Source organism: Vitis vinifera, chromosome 12 (assembly GCF_030704535.1).
Source record: "Vitis vinifera cultivar Pinot Noir 40024 chromosome 12, ASM3070453v1".
Classification (NCBI taxonomy): Eukaryota; Viridiplantae; Streptophyta; class Magnoliopsida; order Vitales; family Vitaceae; genus Vitis; species Vitis vinifera.
The window spans coordinates 9,464,251-9,489,438 of NC_081816.1; the positions used below are offsets into that span (position 1 = coordinate 9,464,251).

Below are 25,188 nucleotides of genomic sequence, written 5' to 3' on the forward strand. Positions count from 1 at the left end.
CATTTCAAAGCTTGGACCATCTACAAAACCAGCCTGCCTTTTGCGGCCCTGCTGGTAGGTAGCTCCCAACTCCCAACTCCCCCCACCCTTACCAAACTTATGGTTGCACTGCCTGCTTTTGAGGGTCTACTCAATTTTTTATTTTTTATTTTTTTATTTTTTTTATTTTTTATTTTTTATTTTACAAATCAAAGGTGGACAATGAACAGAGGAAACCAGCAAAACCAAGTATATTTTCGGTAATGATTTTGAAAACCATTATTAGAAAATAGTTTTTAAAAATATGTTTATTTATAACAAAAACTTGAAACGTTCTTAATCTGTTTCATGTGTTTTCAAATATTTTTTTTCTAAAATAATTTTCATATGTTGTGTTTTATTTTCAATCATTCTCCATATTTATATAATTATTTTTAAAAAAATCCCAACAAAACAAATGAAAACAATTAAAATATATTTTCAAAAAATACTTTGTTTTCAAACCAATCCTCACAAACATATTTTAGGAACAATTAACAACCGAACATATTTTCATATATTTTTTTCTAAAAACCAAAAAGCTGTTCTTGAGAACAGATCCAAACATAGCCTAGGTCTTCCTGGTTCTTACTTCTCATAGGGCAATGGTTCATGTATGGTGTGTTAAACATGTGAGATCCCATATTGTATAAGGGAAGATGTTCCTATCATTATACATATATACAGCGAACTTCTCTTAAGTATGGCCTGCATGGCAGAAATGTTCCCCAACTCCTCTGAACCGTGTAAATATGATTTAAAGCGTAGACACGTTTATGACCAATATCTATGCGAGAGAGGTTGAGGGCCATTACAAATCATACCAACTTAACCAACCTAAGTTAAAACACACTAAGGTACAACGATCAGCTCATTCCTCCAAATGCCTAGAAAGTATGGATTCAAGCTAAAAGAAACACGCACAAAAAAAGTAACTGTTTTCTTCATAGATCTATTTGCAGAAAACCAAGTGTACTTGTACACATGCTAATAAGAGCTAAACAAAATTCCTAGCACCAATTAATCAGAATAGCGATATGGTCAATCTTGCAAAAGCAGAAGCTCAAGAACATCAAACCAATACAAATTTGCCCAATAGAGAAGAAAAATCAGATTTCATTTATGCGATATCGTGGAAAAATAATATGAGAAATCCTACAAGATGTTACAAACAACCAGTTGCTAATTATGCCTTTCCTAAACTACTCAGCAGAAGAATCCAGGATCTCACAAGGCACCTCAACTCGTTGCAGATGGAGATGGATAGTCGCGCAAGTGATACATGTAAGCAAAATTCAAGCACAATTCACGATCCCTTTTGTCCCCCCAGCCTCCCCAACCTTTGAACCCAGCTTGATACCCAGGCTGTTTCTTATACACATGCACTCCCCATTCTGGTTTGATGTTGACAACCTTATCAATGTCTTCTACATCAATCTTCACCGAGCCATGATCAATGCAAGCACCCCTCTCCCCCTGGCCCTGATGAAGACCACACTTCCCAAAGTGAACAGCAGTAGTCCTTGGCCCACGTAGTGTGTAAACAGGGCGACCAAATGAGGGGAAAACTGTAGCCCACATTGTTATATCCCAGTTGTACTCATCAAAAGAACAAAATTCTGTAGCCTTCCTATGGATTTTCCTCCACACAGTCCGATTAAAGGCATAGCCGATATTTCCCATCCTCTCAGCAATCAGATTCTCCCATCCTTCTCCCTTGGAGTTCACATCACATGGTGCTAAATTCACAGCATAGCAATCAGGACATTTCTTTGGCTTCAGAGCTGTGAGTAGCTGCAGGCTGCGATATGCATTAGGGAAAATGAAGTGGTCTTCCTCTATGAAAAGAATATGACCCGAGTGACCCCGAGTCTCCTCCAATCCATCCCACACTGTGTTCATCATCCACCACCAATGATGCTTCAATGACACAATCTTTGGTGACCTATGGTTCCCATACTGATCAGGATTTCCTTCACAATGTTTCTTTCTCGGGTCATCCTTATCCTTGCAGTCTGTTGCTGAGATACCAGGAAAGCTATTGGGAAAGACATGGGGAGAGTAGGAAGCAAATATCTGTTTCACTTGGCAGAACTCAATGCCTTCCACAATCTTGTTCATCTCCTCAAAATACCCATCATGGCTGACAATAAGTAAAGTTTCACTAATCCCCACTACCTGAGAGAGGCTCTGAACTACAACTCGGAGATACTGAGGTCGATTGTGAACATATAGGACAATAGTTATATGATCCTTAGCTAGATTTGGATAAAGATCTATGTTTCTAGGAGGCATCTGGTTGAGCTTGTCCAATCTAATTGACAATTTATTCTGTTTAGGAAGATTAAGTATTTGTCTATAATGGGAGTAGCTATCATTCAATTTGTAGCCTTCATCTACTTCTTCATCCTGAGGCCCATCAACAAAACTTGAAATTGAATTCGTTCTAAGGAGAAAAATCAACAGAAAAACGCCTAACAAAGTAATCAAAACCACAGCCAAGAATCTGCGAAGAGCTGCATATCTGATTCTGGGTTTCTTGTTGGAAGCCATGAAGCCGACAACACACAAAGCCTCAAAACCGTTCTGGGGCAGTTATGGTTGCAGCTTCTACCGCTTCAAAGTTCATAAAAAAAACCAGAAAACCCACCATTCCAAGGAAAGAAAAATCAAAACTTGATAATCAAGCAGTCAATAATAAGAAAAACAGCACCAACCCGTTTGAGAAGAGATTGAATGAGCAAAAGGGTAAGCGTCAAAAACCTCCAAAACTGCCCTCACAGTGAGATTGAAGCATCCAAAGCTTCATCAGATTGAATCCCTGAACTCAAACCTGAAACCCCAGCCCTCAGATGCTGCAAATCAAATGAACAAAAGAAACAAGGTCCTCTTCTATATGCATATCACAGATCAGAAGAGGAAAAACCCCAAATGGGTACTCAAAAAGTCTGATCTTTAAGCTTTGAAACGTGATAAATCTGCGAGATCAACGGAGGAGATTACATGGTTGACCGAGTCTGCACAGCAGAAAACAGACTAGGAAGACTCCCGGGATACTTGTCAGCAAAAGACTTTGAAAATGGAAAATTGTAGTTTATCTGATAGTTTAATAAGAGTTTGGAGTTCTAAATCCGGAAACTTCAAGAGAAGCCCTGAATGCAAAATAATTTCATAATGATATGGGGATTCAATCCATCAATCAGATTCCATCTCTGCATAGAAATAATCTCTTTTTTTTTGGAATTTTTTTTATCAAATTGAAGGCTGCAGCTTCATAATATCAAATTTTGATTGATAAGTGGTTGACATATGGGCAAGTGACAATGAAAAAAAAAAAAAAAAAGGTTAAAAAGTGATGAAAGAAATGGCATTTCTCTTATTAAAAATATTTCACCACCATGATTTATTTTAATGAATTTAAAATTTTAAGGTAATAAATTTGATTTTTATTTTTCAAATTTATTATATCAATCATAATTAAAGAAATGTTAGTTTAGAGAATTAATTAATTAAAAGGAATGAAAAAGTTAAAAAGTAATCACTTTTTTTTTTCATACAAATGTGATTTATTTATAAGTAGCTTTTAAAAGAAAATATTATTTTTGTAAAAAATAAATAAAAATATTTTAATAAAAAATAGTTAGATTTTTAAATTGAGAATTATTTCATTATTTTACATTGTAAGAAAGAGAGAGAGCATAAAGCAAGGGATGATGGAATAAGATAAAAGTAAATTTTATTTATTAAATATAAATTTTTCATGATGTTTTGGTGCAAGTGGCTAGTAGGAATTTTCATAAAGAGGGAAAAGAAAAAGAAAAAGAAAAGATAAAAATGATGAGGGGGGCATTAGCATTTTCTTGAGTGGAATGAGAGGAGAATACAATGATGGGTCAATCGGCTTACCCATCAAGGAACCAGCAAAATTGGTAGTATGGTTCATTGTGTGACTTCAAAGTTCAAAGCCACCCACTTTACCTTACCTTCTATGTGTTCTCCCTTGCTTTCCATGGAAAATGGCCTTGCGAAAATCATGTTCCTAATGATACATTTCTTGTCAAAGAAGGTGATGTGGTGGAATAATGGAAAGTTTGTTGGTAAAGTTGAGTTTGGTTTCAAAGGGTTCCTCCTCATGAGAGAAGTGCTATTTTTGAAATAAATGTTCATAACAACCTCTTCTTGCCATGTACTCCACCTTCCAGATTTCTTTCAAAATATTTGTTGAAAACTACATCTTAACTAAACTAATATTAATACAAATTTAGAGATCACATCTTAAAGTTACATATTTAGAAACTGTATTTTAAAATTGTAGTTACTAATCTCTATAGAACCCCTATTTCAAACTAATTTTAAAAAATAAAAATCAAGTGCTTTCAACCATACTTTTTCAAGGTGTCAATGAGCTGCATGCTGTTTGATTGATGAAAGGCTCTTTTTTCACCCAAAATTCTTGATTTATGATCTAAGGCCAATGGGAAGCTGTCAGTTCATTGACACTTGATGCAACCCCATATGGAGCAGTGTAGCTGTGTCCACTGACCCACATATGAAGATGCTGGCTCAACACCACATATATCTAAGAGAGAGAGAGAGAGAGAGAGAGAGAGAGAGAGAGGCCACTTGGGCATGTTGGTCATATGATGTTAGATAAGGTTAGTATCCAGAATACCAAATATCAGTGCCTCTGCTACATCCATTATCCAAAACCTTATGCATATATGTGATGGTCAAGAAATGATGGGCAAAGAGACCAGACAGTGAAAAAAAACAGAGAAAAAATGGCAGCCAAAGTGGCTCTCTCTTCTTGTTTTTGCACTAGACTTCCACTCCCTTCCAAATCATCCTCACCATCTTCTCTCACCCACACCCCCACTTCACCAAAGAAAAGGGCACATCATTTTAGCATTCATGCAAAGCTCGGTAAGAGTCTTGAACTCTTCATCCCCCCATATTCAATTTTGTTGGTTTCTTTCTTGTTTGCATTTTGTTTTTGTGTTTTGGGTCAAAATGAGGCTGAGATGTCAAACTTTATGGAGATGGGTTTGGTGGTTTTAGGAGGAGGAGATGGAGAGATCAAGCAGGGAGGGAAGAAGAAGTTCATAACTAGAGAAGAAGAACCAGAACAGTAAGCCTTCAACTATCATCACTTTTCTTTCATCAAAACATTGAAATATCAATTCATATTATATTATATCAGTCATCAACAACAGAGTTTTGTCAACTGTAGGTATTGGCAAACAGCAGGAGAAAGGGAAGGGGAGAACCCCATGAAGACCCCCCTTCCTTACATTATCATATTTGGTATGTCCACCCCTTTTGTTATCTTAGCCATTGCCTTTGCTAATGGTTGGGTTAAGGTACCTGTTCGATGATGTGATTATACTAATCTGATTTGATTAGTAAATCCACCAAGTGCCATCTCATGTATAAGCATATACTTCTACAGATCTGCTTTGAATTTCCATGTCATGAGTTTTGCTATAGTTTTGTTAATACAACACAATAAGCTTATTATGCCTTGTTCAACAAAAAAAGGGAGAGGACAGAGGAAGAGAATTATCAGAAAAGGTGATTAAGAATTGCATAATTCTGCTTATAAGGGCAAGATCCTGTTTTTTCTTACATTAGCTCTCCTTCTAAACCTTAAAAGAAGGCTATTTGGCTTACATTTTCCCAAGCAATATCACTTATACTGAGTAAAACCAACTCAATAAATGTCAACAAAGGAAAAAAAAAAAAAGTAATGAATTTTAGCCTCTGCGAGGCTTGTATAGTACTATTGTGACATGTTTTGTGCAAAACCGATGTGTTGAACTAAGTGCCACCACATTCTGGTTCATTTTCTGGATGTACAAATGATTTAAAACGAAGGTTTGAGGTCTTGTTAAAGACTGGGAACTGTCCATGGAGAACGATGGGCCATTTAATGGTGTGATTTCAGCTTGTGGAGGTAGCTCAGGTGGCTCCCTTTCAAAATCTTGAGCTACAAGCTGTGGGTTGTTATAGCTTGACCCTGGGGAAGAAGGGGATTCAGGGTCCTCTGGAACATAATTCTGCACAGTAGATAAACTAATTTCTAAAATAACAGTTGATGTATTCAAACAATCAAAAGCATCTAGGAGGATCGTGAATACTAAGGATCAAATTACAAGAAAATATATAGCTTCACCCAGTTGTAAGGATCTTTCATGCAATGGAAGAAATCCTGCTGAAACCACACTAAATGAGAGAAATGTTCATCAAATACTACGGCATTTTTCACATGTAAATGCAACAAACCAAGTTATTTCTGCTGTATGGAGGGTTTTGATCATAAGTTCTTAGTATTTTTCCTGAAATTTATATGATGAGAATGTGCTAGAGGAGTGGTGGAAACTATCAGTATGTTCTCTATAACCCAATAGGTTGCAGGTGCTGGCATCAAATTTCATCTGTTTAACGCATTCACAACCAAATGGAGCCCTAAGATTGTCGCAAGAGGAGTATTAAGATAGCTGTTTTCTGGGAATTTGTTTAGGACTGAACCCAAGTGCAGGCATAATCCAGAGCCTCACATCCCTGGCCAGGGTATGGAGTGCAAGCAACAGCAAAAGCTTCCCTCCTCAGACAAGCAGCCTAATTTACTTAGATGTCAAGGTTGGCCTCGCTTCAAGGTGAAGCCTTAAAGGGGGTAAGCTTCAAAAGCGTAAAAAGGACTTTCCCATCACTACAGAATGCCTCATTGTTGCCAGTAGATTAAGATTATTTATCAACTAGAGGCTTTACCATAAATCTGTGAAGTTCCTGTAGGATGTTGAATAGCCAGTGGGACTAGAAAGGGGCCCAAGAAAAAATTTGGTATTCCAGAAAAGATCTTCTTGCCGATTGTATCCAGATATTTCATCTCATTTTCAGGTAAAACTTGCATAAACTAGAATAGAGAGGCATTGAAACAATGCAGCAGAGAGAGGCATCTTTCCACAAACAATAGTTCTAAGAAAAGGATGCAACGATGATATTTAGAATGAGAAGCATAAGTTTACCTTCAAGTCCAACACGTTATAGGCATACCCAGTATTATCATAGACCAGAGGCAATTCAGGGGTATTTCTCCACTGTCCATCAACAATAAATCGGAAGTGGTAAATGCCTAATGGAAGCACCTTTGTAATACTGAACTCTTTGCCTGATCCAGCCAACAGCTCTCTGAGACGGAAAATGATCCATGTTAGTGCTGAAAGCAAAACATGAGACAACTTGAAAGAAAAAACTTAGAACATATCCTTGTACTTTGATTTCCAGTCATCCCATGATCCCTCAACAGCTACTTGCTTGCCACCATAGTTCCATCTGATCTGTATAGTCACCCACCTCCCATGGAGCATGCCCTCATTTTCTGTTGTATTCCCCACCAGTGCACGGCCATGGATCTGCACACTCCTAACCGGTCTTTGTGAAGGAACCATCAGGGGCTGGAAAAGGAATGAGAAAACAAAATGACTATGGAGTTTTGTATAAATGTTTGTGTTCGTTTCTGCCTAATGAAATGAATACTCTGCAGCTACCTGCCAAATTCCACTGAAAAACAGGGCTACCGTTCCTTTTGTAGAGAGCATCTCACATCATATCGACCCGAAAAGGGCCAAAAAATTAGGTTTCCAGAGGTAGAATATCACAAATTTTCATGGGTAACTTACAAATTGAAAGTAAACTTTTCTTCAAAGAAAAATTCATCAAGCAAAAGAGTTTTAATAACTATGGGAATCACAAACTCAAACTCCCTACAGATCAGGGACTGATAGTTACACAAATGAATGTTAGAACTGCCTGTCTAAACACCTGAACGATACCGATATACTTCTAAATTAAGACATCAACACTAAGAAAGACTAAATATAGAGATAAAAACTGACCTGAGGAGGGAGCATTATAGCTGTGAGAGAAGGCCCAAGGTTATGGGAAGGGGCCAAACACACGGATGTTGGAGATGCACCACGCCTAAACTCCACATATTGCTCACACCCTTGGAACTTCTTAATTCCAGAATGGCCTTCACCATTTATCCCACCACCAACATTGCCCATTACTGAAAATACATAGCCATCCAGTTAGGGCTAAAGGAGGGTTTTTGAAAAATACTTTATAAAACCAGTTTTTGTGAGCAAAAGATCAGTACCAAACATTAAGACAGAACAAACCAATTGGCTATGAATACACACCATGAAACCCATACTGTGAAAAGTCCATACACTGATGGCCTTCTTCCCACTTCTTGACTCCAGAGTTGCCTTCTCCATTTCTTCCATGACTGACATTACCCTTCACTGAAAACTAAAACCCAGTTGGAATCTAAAGATTGTTTTTCAAAAACGCTTTATAGAAACAAAATTGAACAAGAAATCAATAGCAAAAAAACAAAAGCAGAAAATACCCTTTGACTAAGGGTACACACCATGTGCAGAGTTCATATACTGTTGGCACTCTTCAAACTTCTTGATTCCAGAAGGGCCTTCTCCATCTCTCCCACCATGAGGATTGCCCGTTCCTGAAAACAAAAATCCAGTTACCATCCAAAAGGATGATTTTGAAAAACACTTAACGGAAACAATTTCAAGAACAAACAAACCAAAAACATCATCAGAACAGACCCAGCGATTGTCAACACTCACCATGAGTTCCACCTGCAGAGGATTCCATAGACTGATCAAAATCTTCACACTCCTCCACTCCATCTTTCCTAGTACTAACATTGCCCATCCCTGAAACAAAAACCCAGTTAGAATATTTGAAAAACACTTCACAAAAACAGTTCTTTTGAGCAACAAAAACAGAAACAGAACATACCCAAAAGAAAACAGAGAAATCAAAGCAAAGTCTGTAAATTTCTGGGAGTTTGGTCACATAACCAAGTCATTAACAAATCACAAACACAAAAAGGGAAGAAGAGAACCCAGAATTAATTAAATGAGGCGGTAACATTATATTATAGCTTTGTGTTGATAAGTGATTGATTGATGGAAAGTGCTATTTGTCTCTTTCCCTCTTTCCTTCTTTCTCTCCCTAAAGCAAATAATGGAAAGTGATTTTATTCTCCAATGAGTTTGGAAGATCCCTCCATCGTGATCATGGCCTGGTTTTCAAAAGGGAATGTTGCATTGGCATCATCAAAAGGAGAATTGCTGCAGCATTGCTTCTCTGCGGTCCATGCAGTTCCCACTCACAGCCCACCACGTGGTATGCTGTTTCATGAAGCTTTGAGAAAAGTAGTTGCAGAAGATCATTGCCCTTTTATGTGGGAGAATTTTAAAATTTTAATTTTTTTTTTTAGTGCAAGATCCTGTTTTTGAATTTAATAGACTCAATATTACCTAGATTTGGATCCCTAGTGTTTCATTTTGATTTTAGAAGCCCTCAGCTACTAAAAACATTTTATAGTCGGCTAAACTCGATTTAGATTATGCAAAGTACTTCAAAAGAAAAATCGATTTTACAACTATTTTGATTTTCTTGTACTTTTCTTTTTGTTTTCTTATTTATTTTCTTTCCCGAAACTTTCTAAGATGACATAAGGGTTAAACAACTTGGTTTTCAACTAATTCAATAGCATCTAAGGTTCTTAGACTAATCATACCAACTTGAACTAGGCTTATTTATAGCTAATTTCTCCTCTGACCACTTGCTCCAACAGCTCAACTTAATTGAAGAAAAAAAAAAGTAATAATAATGTATACTATACAAGCCAAAATTTAGTTTGATATAAGACATGCAGAGTGATTAAAGTAGTTGTTCATATATAATAATGTAGATGGGTTCAAAGCATGGCCTTAACTTATTCTGTTGGATAACTTTCCCTCAGAACTATGTTCCATGGGAATAAAATTACAAGTTCCTTGAGCTCCAAATAGAAGAAGAAAAAGGGAACCTATACCCACAAACTGAACAATATTATGTAAAGGAATCCAAATTCCAAACCCCATGAGGTGGAAAGAGAAGACTTATGTGTATATAAATATGAGTGGCAGTTGGTTTGCTTTTTGCTACCCCTATGAGAAATAGGACACATAAAAAAGAGTACCAGGCATTCTTTCATAAAAAATGAGCTCCCAATCTACCATGCAAGGCCCTTTTCTATTTGGGTCCTGGAGTATCTATCTATCTTCCCATGTGACTTGTCCACATTTTGTGGTTGTTGGGCATCATTTTGATGACTCCCAATGTGAAAAAGAGCTCATTGCTTTTGTGGGGAAAAGAAGTTTATAAACCAAATAATGGCCTTTTCTGGACAAAAAAATCTCATTGCCATCTAAACAAAAAGGAAAAGGGAACCTTCATGATCAGCACTAGAAGTCACTTTCAAAGTTCTAAATGATCTTTGTTGTATGAGTTTGAATTCCATGAGATTAGTGAAGTATATATGAAGTGGACATCTCCTTTTGTCCATCCAATGAATGATAACAAGCTCAAAAGTAATGGAGATGCTGAGCAAATCCTAGGCTTGCAATTTACTCATCTTGGGTCATTTTGCCTTTGAAAACAATGGTTGTGAGAATCAAATGTGAGTGATTTTCTCTTCAAGAATCCTTAGCAGGAAGGTAAAGGGAAGAAAAATAGAGAAAAGAGAAGCCCACATACACTAAAGAAAGAGAGTTGGTCTTGAATAGAATCATATATTTTATATCTATAGGTTGGTAGTTAGAAGTTGGCCTCATCACATAGGAGGAAGATGTGACAAGGGGAAGAGCATCTGCCCTAGTCACCTTCAAAGGCCCACCTCCCATGGCAACATATTCTAATTGGGACAATTGTTTGGAGCCACAAAAATGTCCCTCAACTGATATGATCAATATATTAATGCACTAATGCTTTGTTTGTTTGCCGAGGAGACGGGGAAACCAATACCAAATTCAACAGATACAGTGCTTTTATCAGCATGAATAGAGGCCTGTCACACACTGAAAATGTGTACTACTGCACATACAAGAAGCCAAACCAAGAAAAGTATATGTAGATGCAGACATCCTTGAGGAAAAAAATAGGGTGTTTGGCCTAATTTTTGGGATTTTTCAAGTAAAATCCTTGTGGTTAGAATATAGTGCTTGGTCAAATATTCCAAGGCATTTGGAAAACCTCCTGGTTTCTTTGTCCAATGGCAGCCCAGACCTTTATGAACATGGGCCTATGTATAGTATCTCTGGATGCTAGCTAGTATGAGTGTTTTAATTCCCTTCCTGATCATCTCTCTGAGGACTAGAACCCTTAATCAAAAGCAAGATTTCATGGGCCTAGGTTTCTTCTTTTCTAAGGCTAGCAAGCCTCTTTTGACTCCATGTTTTTGTGCTGAAGAAGTTGCTTGTAAAGGAGTCATGAAAGAATGAAGGTGGGGGAAACATCAAATACATACATTTTCCTGGTAATGACTCATGAAGATGGTTCAAGTTTATGAGTTTGATCCAAACTCAGTAATTTAGATACAATTGTGTAATCCTTGTAGCTCTTCTGCATCCCAAAGTATCGCGTAAAGCAAAAACAAAACCAAGACTAATCCACCTTGAAGTATGAAGTTTGTGATGGATAAGAGCAAAGTAATGGAAAAAGTCCATGTGACAAGCATGGGGGTGACAGTTTCTTGCAATTTTTGTTGATGATTTTGCTCACATTCTGAAAGAAAAGATACATATATAAACAAAAGTATTAGCTAAAAGTCATAGCTCAAGATTCAAAGCAAGATTATTAACTTAGCAAATTCCACTACAACAATGAAAATAGTTAGATCATGGTCCCCTACCATTCTCATTAACCGATGATCAGTACAGCTAAAACATTCCTTAAGTCACTCTCCAAAACACAGGTCGGAATTGTTGATCTCAATTCATTCTTTCAAGACAAAAAGCTTCTCCAAGCTCGAAAACACTTTTATTTTACTACATATAATAATCTTGAAGTCAAGTTTGTTTCCAATGTTTGTAGTCAAATTGTAGAGCAAAGGAGTTTCCATTTAGGGATTCATGTGATTTTGCTTTACTAGTACAACTAGCACCTGCAACTGGCCGGCAAGTGGCACCGCCATCCTCGCTTTCTTTCGCTTTTCCTAGCACAATTTTAAGCCTTACTTGTTTCCTAGGATGACGTTGTTTATGATCCACTAGATTAGCAGTCATCATTAGACTATGAAGTTTGGAATGGTTTCCTCTCACTACAGTGCAAAAAATGTGAAATTAATTATTTAATGATCGATAAGGATTTTTTTGAGAAAGCAATTAGCATGGAGAGATCAGCTAAGAAGTGGAAAATATAGAATTTGTGCAGAGATTTCTTGGAGGATTGTGAGTTGTTATAGATTGTTTTAGGCCAACATCTGGGCACCTGAGCTCGAGTTATCTTAATGCTCCACTTCTTGTTTGAGGAAATTAATCATTTCCAAGTTGAAGTTTTGGCTCTAATGAATAATTCTTTCACAATCGTACAACTAGGAACTCTATGATCTCCTTCTGTCCCCCACAAATTTTCTCAATGCCAACAAAATTTTGATACAGTGCACCGTATCACAAATACTGTTTCCTTGAATCAATTTTGCTATTGAGAGTTAGGTTTCAGCCCAAGTTCAAGTTGAAATAATAGAAGTACTTGACTTGTTACCCCCACAAATTAAGTTGAATGATTAAATTTATAGTTTAACATGATATCAAGGTCTTGTTTCATGAAAAATTTATTTTCATCAATTTATTAAGTCTACATTAGTTCAAAAGAAGATTGTGATAAGGCCGGGTGTCAACCCTTTAGGTTAAATTGATGACTTAATCAAAGCCATATAAAACATTATGTCTTATTTTTCCTTTTAAGTTAAAGGATTAAGTAATATTGTTACTGATTTTAGAATTATCTAACCCTAAAATGTACTTTTAAGTTTTATAATTAAATTGATAGTTTAATATGATATTATAGACGTGTTTCATAGAAAGGTCATTTTCTCCTAGGTTAAATTGATAACCGATCCGGTATAAACTTTGTCTTAGAGATAACCAAGTAGTATTAGTACTCATCTTAGAATTATTTAACACTTAAACGTGGGTTTGCATCATAATTTGATTAATTAAGCAAAGACTTGAAAGTTCATAGTAATAACTACAAAAAAGGAATTGTTGCTGAACATATTGTATTTCAACTCATCTGCATTCTCTTTTTTGGACCCTTCAGCAGAGGAAAGGCCTAAATGATCCTAAGCCACACATGGGGTTGGACAGATGGAAAGTCTTGAACTCCACAACATGAAATCATCATGGACAGAATAGAGAATGCAGAAGGAAGAAACAGTCAAATTCCACACTCAACACAAAGCTAATTCAAGGAGTGTGGAAAACACAGTCCAATGAAACCCACGAGTAGGCATCAACTTGAGCCAAGCCTGCAGGCTGCATCGCAAGAGTTTGCGTGGGCGTGGGGCTAAGATTCTTGGTTAGGAGGAGACATGTTGATGTCCCATATGTTAAAAGCAAAGCTAAAGCCATCATTAGGGGCGCAAACCATTTGCAAGAGGGGGTGGACCACCAGCAGAATTCATAAGGATTAGGTCTTCCTACCAGAATAGGATTACCATACCCCAGTTGATGTAAGATTTGTTTGAATCAAGAAAAGGAAAGGAAAACAAAAGATTATCGTTTGGGGTTTCTATTTGAATCTATCTCCATGCATGGGAAAGTTGACATTAATGTTTTGTTTGGTTGCTGAGAAAGCTTAAGAAAATGAAAAACCCTCACAGCTCCTTGGATGATACATGCCTTCCCTTTTTCAACACATTTCTTTTCTTTGCCACCAAGCAAAAAAAAAATAAAAATTTCTCATAAGGTATAATCATTAAAGGAAAAACATAATTCCAGAACCTCAGAATTTTTCTCTCTTTTTTTCTTTCTCTTTTTGAATAATAGCCTTCTTTACTGCTTTTCAGAAAAACAATTAAAAAAAGAGACTATTGGCCGCTGGGAACATTTTGAATTTTGATACAGACCCATATATGTGTTTAGATTAAGCTGGAAAAAAAGACTGGTATTTTTTTCTTGTATGGTCTTTTTCTCTACCAAAATCTCTTGTTGGTTGTTGTTTCTAAGGAGTGCACCTCTGGCATAATAAGTACAGGGGTTCATGGGCTTTTCACAAGAGGTGGAATAGGAGAATCATGTGAGCTCTGCGGGTGTGTGTATGTTGTGATGTCATTGCAGCAAAGGCTCTGAATGTTGACCGAGGGCCTCCGCTTCTGAGCTCCAGTCTTCCATAAAGACTACTGAGAAAGCCTTGATGGGTGTCAATGAAGCAGCAGAATCTGACAGAGCAGTGGATTCAATGATGGGTTTGAATCTAATGGGCACAGAAACGTTTGAACCCACTATTGGTTACTGAACAGGAGTTGGTGATTTTGAGTTAATCCAGAGGTGACATTTAGAGGAGAGGCAGTTTCAGTTAATGGGGTTGAGTGATTCAGACAGAAAAATGAGTAACCAAACTGGGTCTTTTGCCTTTGGGTGATGGGTCTTGTCCATCTGTGAAGAAGCTCCAGGTATGGTTCAGATATAATGGTTTTCTTGAAGTTGCAGAGAAATGGAGGAAGGAGAAAAATAATATAATATTTTTTGGCTCTCTTATTGTTTTATTTATTTATTTTTTTTCATTGATGTTGGAGGGAAAGTGCCATGTGGTGAGCTCAGAGGCCTGCACATGGCTTCTCCCATTTCCAAGCTCTGCGAGTGTAAACCAATAGAGTAAAACCAAGGGATTTGAGGTTTTCAAGAGAATCAGGTGCAGAGAAAAACCACCTGATTGGCGTTAGATAAAAAAAACCCAGTTTTTTAGGAGCAATGGAGGAGTTGGGAACTGTGAGTCTGTGATCAAAGAAACAACCCAGAAATTATAACTTCAGTGCAAGTTTTCAATTGTTTAAGAGGAAAAAAGCCATTTTCTTTTCTTTTCTTTTTTCCTCTTTGCAAACCGGTTCAGGTACATCTGTTGATCTCTCACACCATTGTACAGCTTATGTTCACACTTTGTTTATGTATTAATATGATCTGAAGATTGATCTATTCCAATATGATATAAACCTTTCCTGTTTTAGCTATGTGTCTTTGTTGATATCTAAGCAAGAAAGTAGTAGAGATTGAAAGTTTGAAACCACCTTCCACCCATTTGCAGTCTCTATTTTTTTTTCAATCCAAGGCAGATCCATCAATCAATTATCACTGTCTTAGTGTCTCTTAGTAGCTATCTGTTTTGCTTGTGTTGGAGCAAGAAAAGGACAAAGTCCTTTTTTGCTGTTTCTGGTTCTGGTTCTTGTTCTGTTTCTTCAAGTACCCATCAATCTGTGTTTTGGTTTGACCCTCCTTGGAGCCCAATAAAAACCCCAGAGTTTTCCATCCACTTTCATCTTCTCCATTTTGACCCCATTTGCAGTCTCTTCAATCCAATGGTCTTGAACCACAGAGTTGAGGATCAAATGGCTTCTTCTCTGTGTTTCCTCAGAAATCCACTGCCTTGGGTTGCAGCTCTTGTCCCAGTTTTGATATTTGCAGGCTTTCTGGGTTTTGGGGTGTTGTCCATCCTCATCACATCTTCAGCTTTGATCTTATCTACTGTCCTCTTCACATTCTCAAAGCAAAGGCCAGTGGTGGAGGAGGAATCACTGAAAGAAGAAGAAGAAAAAGTAGAAGAAGAAGAAGAAGAAGAAGAAGAAGAAGAGGTTCTCAGGTCTGATCACCATGAGAGTCTGCCTCACATGGAGGAAGTTGCATCCAGAACACAGACTGAAACTGATACCATCATACAGAGGGATGAAGCCCAAGAGAGTGGAATGAGCCATCAGATGAATGAGTACATAGATGAGTCTCCTGATTCACTATCAAAAACTGAAAGCCTTGATCAATCATCAACGAGTGATGAGTCTGAAGTGGAGTGGCCATTCCCAGACAATGCAGGCCAGAGTCCAGAATGCTCTGATGGTTCAATTTCTGATGAGGATAGCCTCATTGAAATAGCACTCCTGAGTGGGCACTATGTTGATCCTAAACAAGAAGACCCCAAGTTCAACTCACAGAAAAAACTGCCAGACTTCACACCAGACTCAATTTTCCAGCAACACAGTACTCTAATGGAGCTCCTAGCAGAGATGAATGAGATGAATGAGGAGGAAAACTTGATTGAGATTGACATATCCATGGGATCCATCAAGTGTTCAAGGTTTGAGATTGAAGCATGAGCATGAGCAAGTGTTGTAAAAGTAACTTTCTCTCTCTCTCTCTCTCTCTCTTTTAAGTACTTTTTATGTTTTTGATCCATTTGGATTTGGCTTAAAGAAAGAATTAGGGTTTTGGGGGTTTAGGATTTGAAGCTTATGCGGCTGCTTCTTGACCTCACTTCCATTGACCCAAAGCCCTCACAAACCTTGGATACCCCCATTAAAGCAGTTGTACTATCAACTATGGGCCTTTGTTTTCTCTTAATATGAAGAACACTAAAGTATTAAAAGTTTAGAAAGGCCATCATCAATTGATGGGATTCCACTTGCATTTCTTTATCCACAAATATATCTTTTTCTATAATCTTCTTGTCCATTTGGCATCATCTAATGCTTCAAAGCATACATTTAATGGGTCCTAAAGACAACTCAAGGCTGAGAAGAACCCATGATGCAGAACTATTCCAAAAGATTTGTGATCCAATTCACATGACCCAGTATCAATTTCATGTGATTTCTATGGATTTTAAAAGAAATACAAGGTTGGTTCCATTTTTTTTTTTTTTTTTGGTGATCTTTGGTGGAAAGGAAAGAGCCAATTGAAAAGAAATTTAGCATGTTTAGATTAGACATTAACCATGTTTGTGTCATAGTAAAACAATACGAATTTTAGTATTTTCGTGTCATAATCGTATCAACTCATATAATTGGTTTAATGAATGAGAGTGTTTGGGTTTGACTACTTAATAAGTATTACTCATTTACTTAATCATATCAAGATAAACCCGCTTATAATTCATTTAATTTATCAATTTTAGACATTTAGGAAACTTTTTTTGTTAAGTGATTTTATACACTTAGGAAATTATAAAATTAATTTTTTTTTATAATTATGAATGTTATTATAATAACTTTTAAAAATAAATAAATAACGAGCTAAAGCAAAATTTTATATATCTATAATTAAAATATTAAACAAGAATTATAAATGGTACAAAATTAAATTTTTATTTATTTTCTACAGCATATATATTATAATTTAAAACAAAATAATTAAATTAATTAAGATATCAAAAAATTAAACTTAAAAGTTAAGAAAAAAATTTTAAAATTTTTAAGAAAAAAATTCAAATCATATTATATTATATGTAAGATATACAAATTTATTTTTATTTTTATTTTGAAGCTAATGGTTTCTATTTTATTGAGTTGAAAAGCTACAACAACTCATCAAGGCAGCTTTGCAGAGCTTTTATTGATTAAGGCCCCTTGAATAAGCCTTTTAAAAGCCATGACTATGCTTTTCATTTTATATTTTCTTTAAAGAAAAAAGTTTAATAAAATCCTTTTAGATAAACTTTTAAATAATTTTATTAAATAGTTTATGACTTATCAAAAAAGGTTTAATATAGAAGTGAAAAATATTATGTGTTGTAGAAACATGATATTAGTCCACAAAATTAGGATTTTGATGTATTATTTGACTTGTGACTATAGTTGAAAACAAAAAATTGTCTCAAAAGGAGTTGACCATTCCTTCGTCTACGTTTCTTGAAGCGGCGTCGTTTTGAGGCTTTGTAAACAATGATGAGCAGCTTCCACTGCCTAGCTCTTTCCACTTACAACGACGCCGTTGTGATCTCGCGGTTTCGGAATCGATGGTGCTTAGGATGCCACGTGTAATAATAAGTAGATAGAGTAAGTCCACGGCTCATTGACCTTTCTGACCCTGGGTGTTCGACTCACCTCCAGCCAAGCATCAGCCGGCCCAAGATTCTCCACTAACTCATTACGTGGTCACACCTCCAGCCGTCAAATTCCCCGTCCCTACTACGCATCGGACGTCCCAGGATCACCCACGTGAACCATGCTTATCGACAAACAAACGGTCCTAAACCAACCACGTGTCGCACCCGATGCCATATTACTTCGACGATCCAACGGACCCAACACCTCCTCCTCTGCAACCACGCTTCTCTTCACCGGAGTGACGTTTTTCCGGCCAGTCCCTGCAAAACCCACGTTATACCCTGGTTTCCTCCTCCGATTGGCTCAATTCGCGACCCTCAAGTCATGATTTCTTGATAAACGAAGTAGGTGAAGATCGAAATTCATGGCGGATTCAGACAACGACTCGGGTGGGCACAACAACAGCAACGCCAACAGCGAGCTGTCGGCGAGAGAGCAAGACCGATTCCTGCCGATCGCAAACGTGAGCCGGATCATGAAGAAGGCGCTGCCGGCAAACGCGAAGATCTCCAAAGATGCTAAAGAGACGGTGCAGGAGTGCGTGTCGGAGTTCATCAGCTTCATCACTGGAGAGGCCTCCGACAAGTGTCAGCGAGAGAAGCGGAAGACGATCAACGGCGACGACTTGCTGTGGGCGATGACGACTCTGGGGTTCGAGGAGTATGTGGAGCCCCTAAAGATATACCTGCAAAAGTACAGGGAGATGGAGGGCGAGAAGAGCTCCTTGGGAGGGAGGCCCGGCGAGAAGGACGGCTCCGGCGGGGGCGGAGCAGCTGCGGGAGGTGGGGGCGCGATGAGCTCCGGCAGCAGTGGGGGTTTCAATGGGGGTGGGATGTACGGTGGGATGATGATGATGGGGCATCATCAGGGACAGGCTTACGGCTCGGGTTCGTTTCATCACATGAGCAGCTCGGGCAGCGGTGGCGGCGGGGGCGGAGGAGTGGGTAAGAACAACACCGGCAGTTCGAGCGGCGGCGGTGGCGGGGTGGCGTCAACGGTGAGGTCAAGGTAGGTAAAAGCTAGTTAGGTTAGGTGGTTGATGAAAAGTGACTACTTTCTAGGGTTCTAATTGAATTTTCAATTTTTTTTTAACTTTTTTTTTTTTGGGGTGGTGGGGAGGAGTTGATGACTTATGTTATAATATGTAAGTGTAATTGTGGGAATTAAAAGAGATAAATGCAATGCAAATAGTCTGTATCTGTAACCTCTAATCATAAACTTCTAATTGAGGATGATATTTGAGAACCTTCCTCTTCTTTTCTACCTGTTTAATTTTTATTTTTATACAAAATATTAAAATTAATCATAAATAAATAGCAAAATCAAATTATAATTTATGGGTTTAAGTGTGGTATGGTTTCTATAAATGGGGTGGCATTTGGAGAAAGGGGGAGGGTGAATGGGTGATTGGGGTTTGATATTTTTGGCTTTGAAGTGGATGTTACTTGTTAGTTTGCATGTGGAAATCTCTAAACCACTTCCATTCTTCCATTTCATTGTCGGCCAGGCCATTACCATATAACCCATAAAATCTCCTGCTTTTAAGTTGGACGTGACGCCCTTTCGGCCTTCTGTTTAGTATTTAGAGTCACTTGTTAAAACACATGAAAGCGAATTCTTTAGAGTGATCTAAACAACAATTAAAACTATGGAGAGTATTTTAAAAACTTTACATCATATGGTATTTTTATTAAAAATAAGTTAGAAAATTATTTTTTATATTTGAGTTTTCAAATAGAATTTTGTTTTTAAAAACTTTATGATAAAAAATTGCTCTTAAACCTGTTTTTAAAAAATACTTCCAAAAGTTAACACTTTCCACTTTTACAAATATTTATATTTTCTATTTTGTTGAGTGTTTTTGCATTTATATTATTATTATTACTATTTTAATAACTTTTTATTACATGAAATTAGAACTATTTTTCCTAGCGTCTCTGCAACGGATTAATTTCAACCTTACATCGTGGGCTCCCCCATAAAGCCCTGAACCCGTGTGCTCTCTTTTGGGCTTCACTAATTGCAGGCTACTCTAACCAAATCTGGACCCTTAACTCACACTTGCTCTCTTCCATTTTGGTAAATGAATCGAAACTTGGATTGACAGAACAAAAGATGGCCACTCACAAGTCACAAAGGACGCAAAACGCATTAAAAGTAGCACAAAGACAGCAGCAAGGATCTGGGCCACGGGAATCAAACGAGATGATTTGTTCTTAGTTCCTTTGTGAGGAGCATATAATTACTATCATCATTAATAGGCTTACAGGTGTCTTTATACTACAAAGTGCTAAAGTGCTAGCTTTCAAGAAGTGCACAACAGTTATCAAAGCCCAAAGCAGCAATGAGCCTCTTTATGTGCTCCTTAATGGACATGGTTTGTTCATGCATTATTAAGCTATTCTTTTTAACATCTTTCTTAACGCACTAAAATCCTTTCCGAGAGATTATTTAAACCTAAAAGAAGTTATTGAAGATCAAATGCAATGAATAACAACCTAAAGCAACTAGGTCGGGTTGACCAGTATAGTTTGACTTAAAAAGTGCTAACTAGACTTAAATAGAAGGGATTACAATGAGATGAGTTTTTTCGTTCAGAATTTCAGAAAAGTTTAAATGAATTACGATTAGATTAACATTTAAAAAAAAAAACCATTGGTTATGTGACACTAAATTTGAGCTAGATTCAAGTATTTATTTGCTCCCTACTACCTTATCCCTATTATATATATAACAAAATAAAAATAAACCATTTTTAATATCTATAAAAATAAAAAATATTCTCTTAATTTATTTTCTAAAAACTTATAATATTTTTTTATTTATAAATTATATTTAATTTTCATATAATTAAAAATTTTAAAATAAAAAATAAAAAAATAAAGTCGGGCCAAATGCATAGAGAATGGGACCTGACCCACCCTGCTCTGTTTAAAAAAGTTTTATTTAAGACAATAATGATAATATATTTAAATAATGAAGAGAGAATTAGGATTGGTGACCCATCTTTTTGCCATCCCTAGTAAGAGGAAGTCCTAAGCCCAAGCCCATGTATGCCCATGATAGACAAGTCATGGCCCGCAAGAGACGATTAACACCGAATCCTATTGACAACGATGATAGGGAATGCGAGGATGAGTAGTGGGACCTTATCACAACATTTCATAGCAAAAAGTTGATTGTTACTTACATTTAGTGTATATTTTGCTTCAAATTCTTCATTAATTAAACAAAAGAGATGTTGTGGCATATGCATCATCACACAAAATTTTCTATTACATGTTGTAAGATTTCTCGAAACAAAATTCTTATTTTATGTTTTGGGGAAGCAAATTTTTTGTTCAAATTCAATTTCTTCTACCACTCCAAACACACCTTAGGACTCCACCAACCAAAATCATGAAAATCTTCTAAATTACCTAATCATCTGCTTAGATTTGAATTGCAGCGGTACAAGTACAACATAAGAAAGTGTGTGGGTGTGTGTGATTTGAGATATTGTACGACAAAGAGGTACAAGGAGCTGTCGGCCTTGTTTGTGAGTGAGTGAGTGAGTGAGCGAGCGAGCGAGCGAGTGACTTGAGTCGGAGTGCGAGTTCGAAAAGAAAATCCTAACCGTCAAATAATTTTTTTTTTAAAAAAAAAAAGAGTCAGTGGGGGCATCAACTGACATCTCACACACAAATCATCACCATCCACGTCTACGTACCTGTAAGTGGCATCTCCATTACAGTCTGGCCTTTTTTGGGGGTACGTTGCCACCGACACTTACGGGTCCCACGTGTCACCCTCATTCAAAAAATAAGTAAAACAAGAAATAATTATTATATTAATAAAGGCAGGAGGGAGAAAAAGAAAGGGCGTGCAAGCATCAGCATATGAACATGAGCGGGGAGGAAATGAAGCGGACATGAGAAAAGGACATAGTTTGTTGTCTAAAATATACAACAACAACCAATTTTTTGGTGGATACAGGTGGGCCTTTAATATAGCCAGATTTTGCTTCTATACTTTCAATCTCTCATTTTCTAGAATGCTTTCACTTTTTTCTTAATTTATACAGCTGGATCTTACTAATCCCTTCCCACCAACGGTTTGGAAAATGATTCTTATTTTGTATTTTTTTTTTAACGGTTTGGTCCTATCTAAAAAAAATACAAAAATAATAGGTAATTCCTTGTAATATGTCAACTTGTTCATATGATACAATCATGTATTCATTTTTGTTGGTTTAGTTTTTATAAGATTATATCTGTTTCTTGAAAACGTATCAATATGAAGGAAAATAATTTTTTTAAATTATTAAAAAAAAATCTCTCTATTTAAAGAATATTCAAAGAATTTTCTGAATTAAACTTATATAAGTATAATAGGATATAAAAAAAAATGTGAATGAAGATTGAAAAAACAATGCATAAAGAAGCATGAGACATGTGAGTAAAGTACAAAAAAAAACGATGAATAGGAATAAAAAGTGTGAATGACTCATGCTATATGTAAAAGTTAAATAATAAATATTAAAACTTTGATATGAGACCTTTTTGGATGTTATAAATTCCACCATTTTCATTGACAGTTTAGAGAAGCATAGCATTCTTTGCATGGAGTACAAGCAACATTAGTTATAGATTCTGCAAAGAAATTGGCATATTTATATGAATGAATATTGATTGAAACTTAACTTTCCTTTTTGTTGTGCTAAGCACGAGGCAAAATCAAACTAGATACTGCTTTTATTAAAGCTGAACCAAGGGGGGGGGGGGTCCCAAATGTCCATCTCAAAATGGTGGGTGATGGGTAATAGGGTATCATATTTTGAATAACAGCCCATTACATGATTGAGGTAGTTGAAAGTGTATATTAACACATTACTAACATTGTATGATACCTAACCTTCGGCTAAATATTTTACGCACACTCAAATGAAGGTAGATTTGAAATTGGATTTTTTTTTTTTTTTTTACTAGGACTAGGGAGCCTTAAAGATTCAATGCCTTTGGTCTCTCCAACTAAGCATTGGGCCATGCTTACATGTACTTTGAAATAGTCCTTTAGGCCATTGAGCCCTAGTTCTCAAAATCTTCATCATTACCAAATCAATTAGTCTATTTAAATATATACAAATTAAAAATATAATTAAGATATGACTCATATGAGGAACATGATAAAAATAAAAATAAAAATATTATCAAATAATAAGAATAAAAACAGGTATAACATTTTGGTATTAGGTCTCTCCTACAATTTTCTAACGTGTGATCAACCCAAGGAGAGAGTTTGGTTTGGTGGGATTTTCAATCTAAAACTGTCAATTTGCAAATAAAAATGATGTGTGCTATTAATGACTACTCCAATCTCTATGAAAGATGTATAGATGTGGAAATTCTGTACTTGGAAAAGAGTAAAGAATTTAGAATTACCTTGAAGTATGAGTTTCAAAGCTGTGGAATAGAGGGTCCCATGGCCATTTTGGTTCCAAGGTGGCATGATTTTGTGGTCACTCTACCTGTGACAGATAAAATATGCCCACAAAAGGCCATTATATACACTGCCATCACTGCAGAGCGCCTCTACCACTCAATTCTCTGCTTCACAGTTCACACCACCATCTTCCTATCTTCATCCTTACCGGCAAAATGCAGCACGCGCCGGTCTTCACGCGTCTGCTTACTCTCTCGGTGTGCTTGCTCTTCCTATCCTGCGCCACCCATGCGCACAATATCACTCACATCCTCGCCAAGTACCCGGAGTTCTCGACCTTTAGCCACTACTTAACCGTCACCCACCTCGCCGGCGAGATTAACCGCCGACAGACTATCACTGTTCTAGCCGTTAGTAATGCTGGAATGGCGGATCTTCTCTCCAAGCACCTCTCCGTTTACGTCATCAAGAACGTGCTCTCCCTCCACGTTCTAGTTGACTATTTCGGCGCCAGGAAGCTCCACCAGATCACCGACGGCACCGCCTCGTCTGCGACTTTGTTCCAGTCCACTGGATCCGCTCCCGGAACCGCCGGTTTCGTTAACATTACCGATCTCAAGCACGGAAAAGTCGGATTCGGAGCTCAAGACAGCGGCCATCTCAACGCCTACTTCGTTAAGTCGGTGGTGGAGATTCCGTACAACATCTCCGTGCTAGAGATCAGCCAGATCTTGACTTCAGCTGTGGCGGAAGCTCCGGCGGAGGCACCGAGCCTGAATCTGACGATTATGTTGAGTAAGCAAGGCTGCAAAGCGTTCGGCGACTTGTTAGAAGCTTCTGGAGCCATAAAAACGTTCGAGGAGAACGCCGACGGCGGGCTAACGGTGTTTTGCCCTTCGGACGATGTTATCAAGGGCTTTATGCCGAAGTACAAGAATTTGACGGCGGCAGGGAAGGTGTCGCTGCTGCTGTACCACGGCATTCCGATTTATCAGTCGATGCAGATGTTGAAATCGAGCAATGGAGTGACGAACACTTTGGCAACCGACGGAGCTAAGAAGTACGACTTCACGGTGCAGACTGAGGGAGAGGACATCACGTTGGAGACGAAGGTGGTGACGGCAAGGGTGACGGGGACGGTGTTGGATCAGGAGCCTGTGGTGCTCTACAAGATTAACAAGGTTTTGTTGCCTAGGGAGTTGTTCGAGGGGACTGTCGAAGACGATGAAGCGGAATCGCCGAAAGCGGCGTCGCCCAAGTCGTCGAAGAAATCGAAAGACGACACCGCAGACTCGCCGGATGCGGATTCGCCGGAAAGCGATGATTCTGAAGACTCGACTGCTGACCAGGATGATGAGAATAGCGGCGGTAGATTTGACGGTGGGAGATGGGCCTCAGTGTTGTTGACTGTGTTCGCGGGAGCTTTCGTTTTGTTTTGACTTCAGCCCCTCCGGACTGTTGTTTCCGACGGCCTGATGGCGATTCAGTGAGACATGGTGACGTGGCGACACGTGGCAAGAACAGAGGTGCTCCATCACCGGTATTCGGAAATTACTTTCCAGACAAACATATTTGTATTTTTCTTTTTTTAATGTTATTTTTGAGGAAAAAAAAAAAAAAAAACCAAAATAACAACTCGGTCGATGTGGCTTTCCCTTTTTCCTTTTCTTTTTTCTTTTTTCCCTTTTATTTGATTTGTAATTATTTGTGTGTATAATGCGATGCCATGGTGTGTGATCGATGCAGATTTGTTTTATTTTCAATTTTTAGGTTAATAATATTTATTTGCTTTTATAGTGTCA

General features: G+C 37.5%; 6 protein-coding genes across 7 annotated transcripts; 4 read left to right on the forward strand and 2 right to left on the reverse strand.

Moving 5' to 3' along the window:
• Window positions 1–1,114: 1,114 nt before the first annotated feature.
• On the reverse strand, window positions 1,115–3,357 carry LOC100240895 (alpha-1,6-mannosyl-glycoprotein 2-beta-N-acetylglucosaminyltransferase). Its single transcript, XM_002268607.5, has one exon. The coding sequence runs from the start codon at window positions 2,569–2,571 to the stop codon at window positions 1,258–1,260; it is 1,314 nt and encodes a 437-aa protein (XP_002268643.1). The 5' UTR covers window positions 2,572–3,357; the 3' UTR covers window positions 1,115–1,257.
• Window positions 3,358–4,371: 1,014 nt separating this feature from the next.
• On the forward strand, window positions 4,372–5,643 carry LOC100264834 (uncharacterized). Its single transcript, XM_002268214.4, has 3 exons — window positions 4,372–4,941; window positions 5,077–5,146; window positions 5,249–5,643. The coding sequence occupies exons 1-3, from the start codon at window positions 4,800–4,802 to the stop codon at window positions 5,391–5,393; spliced, it is 357 nt and encodes a 118-aa protein (XP_002268250.1). The 5' UTR covers window positions 4,372–4,799; the 3' UTR covers window positions 5,394–5,643.
• On the reverse strand, window positions 5,591–9,237 carry LOC100245989 (SNF1-related protein kinase regulatory subunit beta-2). 2 transcript variants are annotated; one of them, XM_002268573.5, is made up of 8 exons: window positions 8,845–9,237; window positions 8,670–8,759; window positions 8,453–8,545; window positions 8,220–8,324; window positions 7,914–8,086; window positions 7,291–7,472; window positions 7,044–7,206; window positions 5,591–6,074 (listed from the first exon to the last, which is right to left on the reverse strand). In XM_002268573.5, exons 2-8 carry the CDS (start codon window positions 8,755–8,757, stop codon window positions 5,772–5,774), a joined length of 1,107 nt encoding a protein of 368 aa, XP_002268609.2. In that variant the 5' UTR covers window positions 8,758–8,759; window positions 8,845–9,237; the 3' UTR covers window positions 5,591–5,771. The 2 variants fall into 2 exon arrangements, with proteins under 2 accessions (XP_002268609.2, XP_010657475.1); XM_010659173.3 differs by lacking the exons at window positions 8,670–8,759; window positions 8,845–9,237 and having other exon boundaries at window positions 8,220–8,331; window positions 8,453–8,541.
• A 4,531-nt stretch (window positions 9,238–13,768) lies between these two features.
• LOC100251126 (uncharacterized) lies at window positions 13,769–16,547 on the forward strand. Its single transcript, XM_003633284.4, has one exon. The coding sequence runs from the start codon at window positions 15,449–15,451 to the stop codon at window positions 16,235–16,237; it is 789 nt and encodes a 262-aa protein (XP_003633332.1). The 5' UTR covers window positions 13,769–15,448; the 3' UTR covers window positions 16,238–16,547.
• Window positions 16,548–17,535: 988 nt separating this feature from the next.
• LOC100261380 (nuclear transcription factor Y subunit B-3) lies at window positions 17,536–19,210 on the forward strand. The gene has a single exon (XM_010659175.3). The coding sequence runs from the start codon at window positions 18,330–18,332 to the stop codon at window positions 18,975–18,977; it is 648 nt and encodes a 215-aa protein (XP_010657477.1). The 5' UTR covers window positions 17,536–18,329; the 3' UTR covers window positions 18,978–19,210.
• Window positions 19,211–23,488: 4,278 nt separating this feature from the next.
• Window positions 23,489–25,188, forward strand: LOC100242544 (fasciclin-like arabinogalactan protein 2). Its single transcript, XM_002267910.5, has one exon. It carries the CDS (start codon window positions 23,602–23,604, stop codon window positions 24,823–24,825), a length of 1,224 nt encoding a protein of 407 aa, XP_002267946.1. The 5' UTR covers window positions 23,489–23,601; the 3' UTR covers window positions 24,826–25,188.

Excerpts from the sequence above, each read along its gene's own strand:
- LOC100240895 (XM_002268607.5), bottom strand. The coding sequence starts at position 2,571 with ATGGCTTCCAACAAGAAACCCAGAATCAGATATGCAGCTCTTCGCAGA.
- LOC100245989 (XM_002268573.5), bottom strand. The coding sequence starts at position 8,757 with ATGGGCAATGTTAGTACTAGGAAAGATGGAGTGGAGGAGTGTGAAGAT. Across the intron at positions 8,546-8,669 it reads CTCTGCAGGTGGAACTCATG|GAACGGGCAATCCTCATGGT; the intron begins GTGAGTGTTGAC and ends TTTTGTTTTCAG. Across the intron at positions 6,075-7,043 it reads ATAACGTGTTGGACTTGAAG|AATTATGTTCCAGAGGACCC; the intron begins GTAAACTTATGC and ends TCTACTGTGCAG.
- LOC100261380 (XM_010659175.3), top strand. The coding sequence starts at position 18,330 with ATGGCGGATTCAGACAACGACTCGGGTGGGCACAACAACAGCAACGCC.
- LOC100264834 (XM_002268214.4), top strand. The coding sequence starts at position 4,800 with ATGGCAGCCAAAGTGGCTCTCTCTTCTTGTTTTTGCACTAGACTTCCA. Across the intron at positions 4,942-5,076 it reads TAGCATTCATGCAAAGCTCG|GAGGAGGAGATGGAGAGATC; the intron begins GTAAGAGTCTTG and ends TGGTGGTTTTAG. Across the intron at positions 5,147-5,248 it reads AGAGAAGAAGAACCAGAACA|GTATTGGCAAACAGCAGGAG; the intron begins GTAAGCCTTCAA and ends TGTCAACTGTAG.
- LOC100242544 (XM_002267910.5), top strand. The coding sequence starts at position 23,602 with ATGCAGCACGCGCCGGTCTTCACGCGTCTGCTTACTCTCTCGGTGTGC.
- LOC100251126 (XM_003633284.4), top strand. The coding sequence starts at position 15,449 with ATGGTCTTGAACCACAGAGTTGAGGATCAAATGGCTTCTTCTCTGTGT.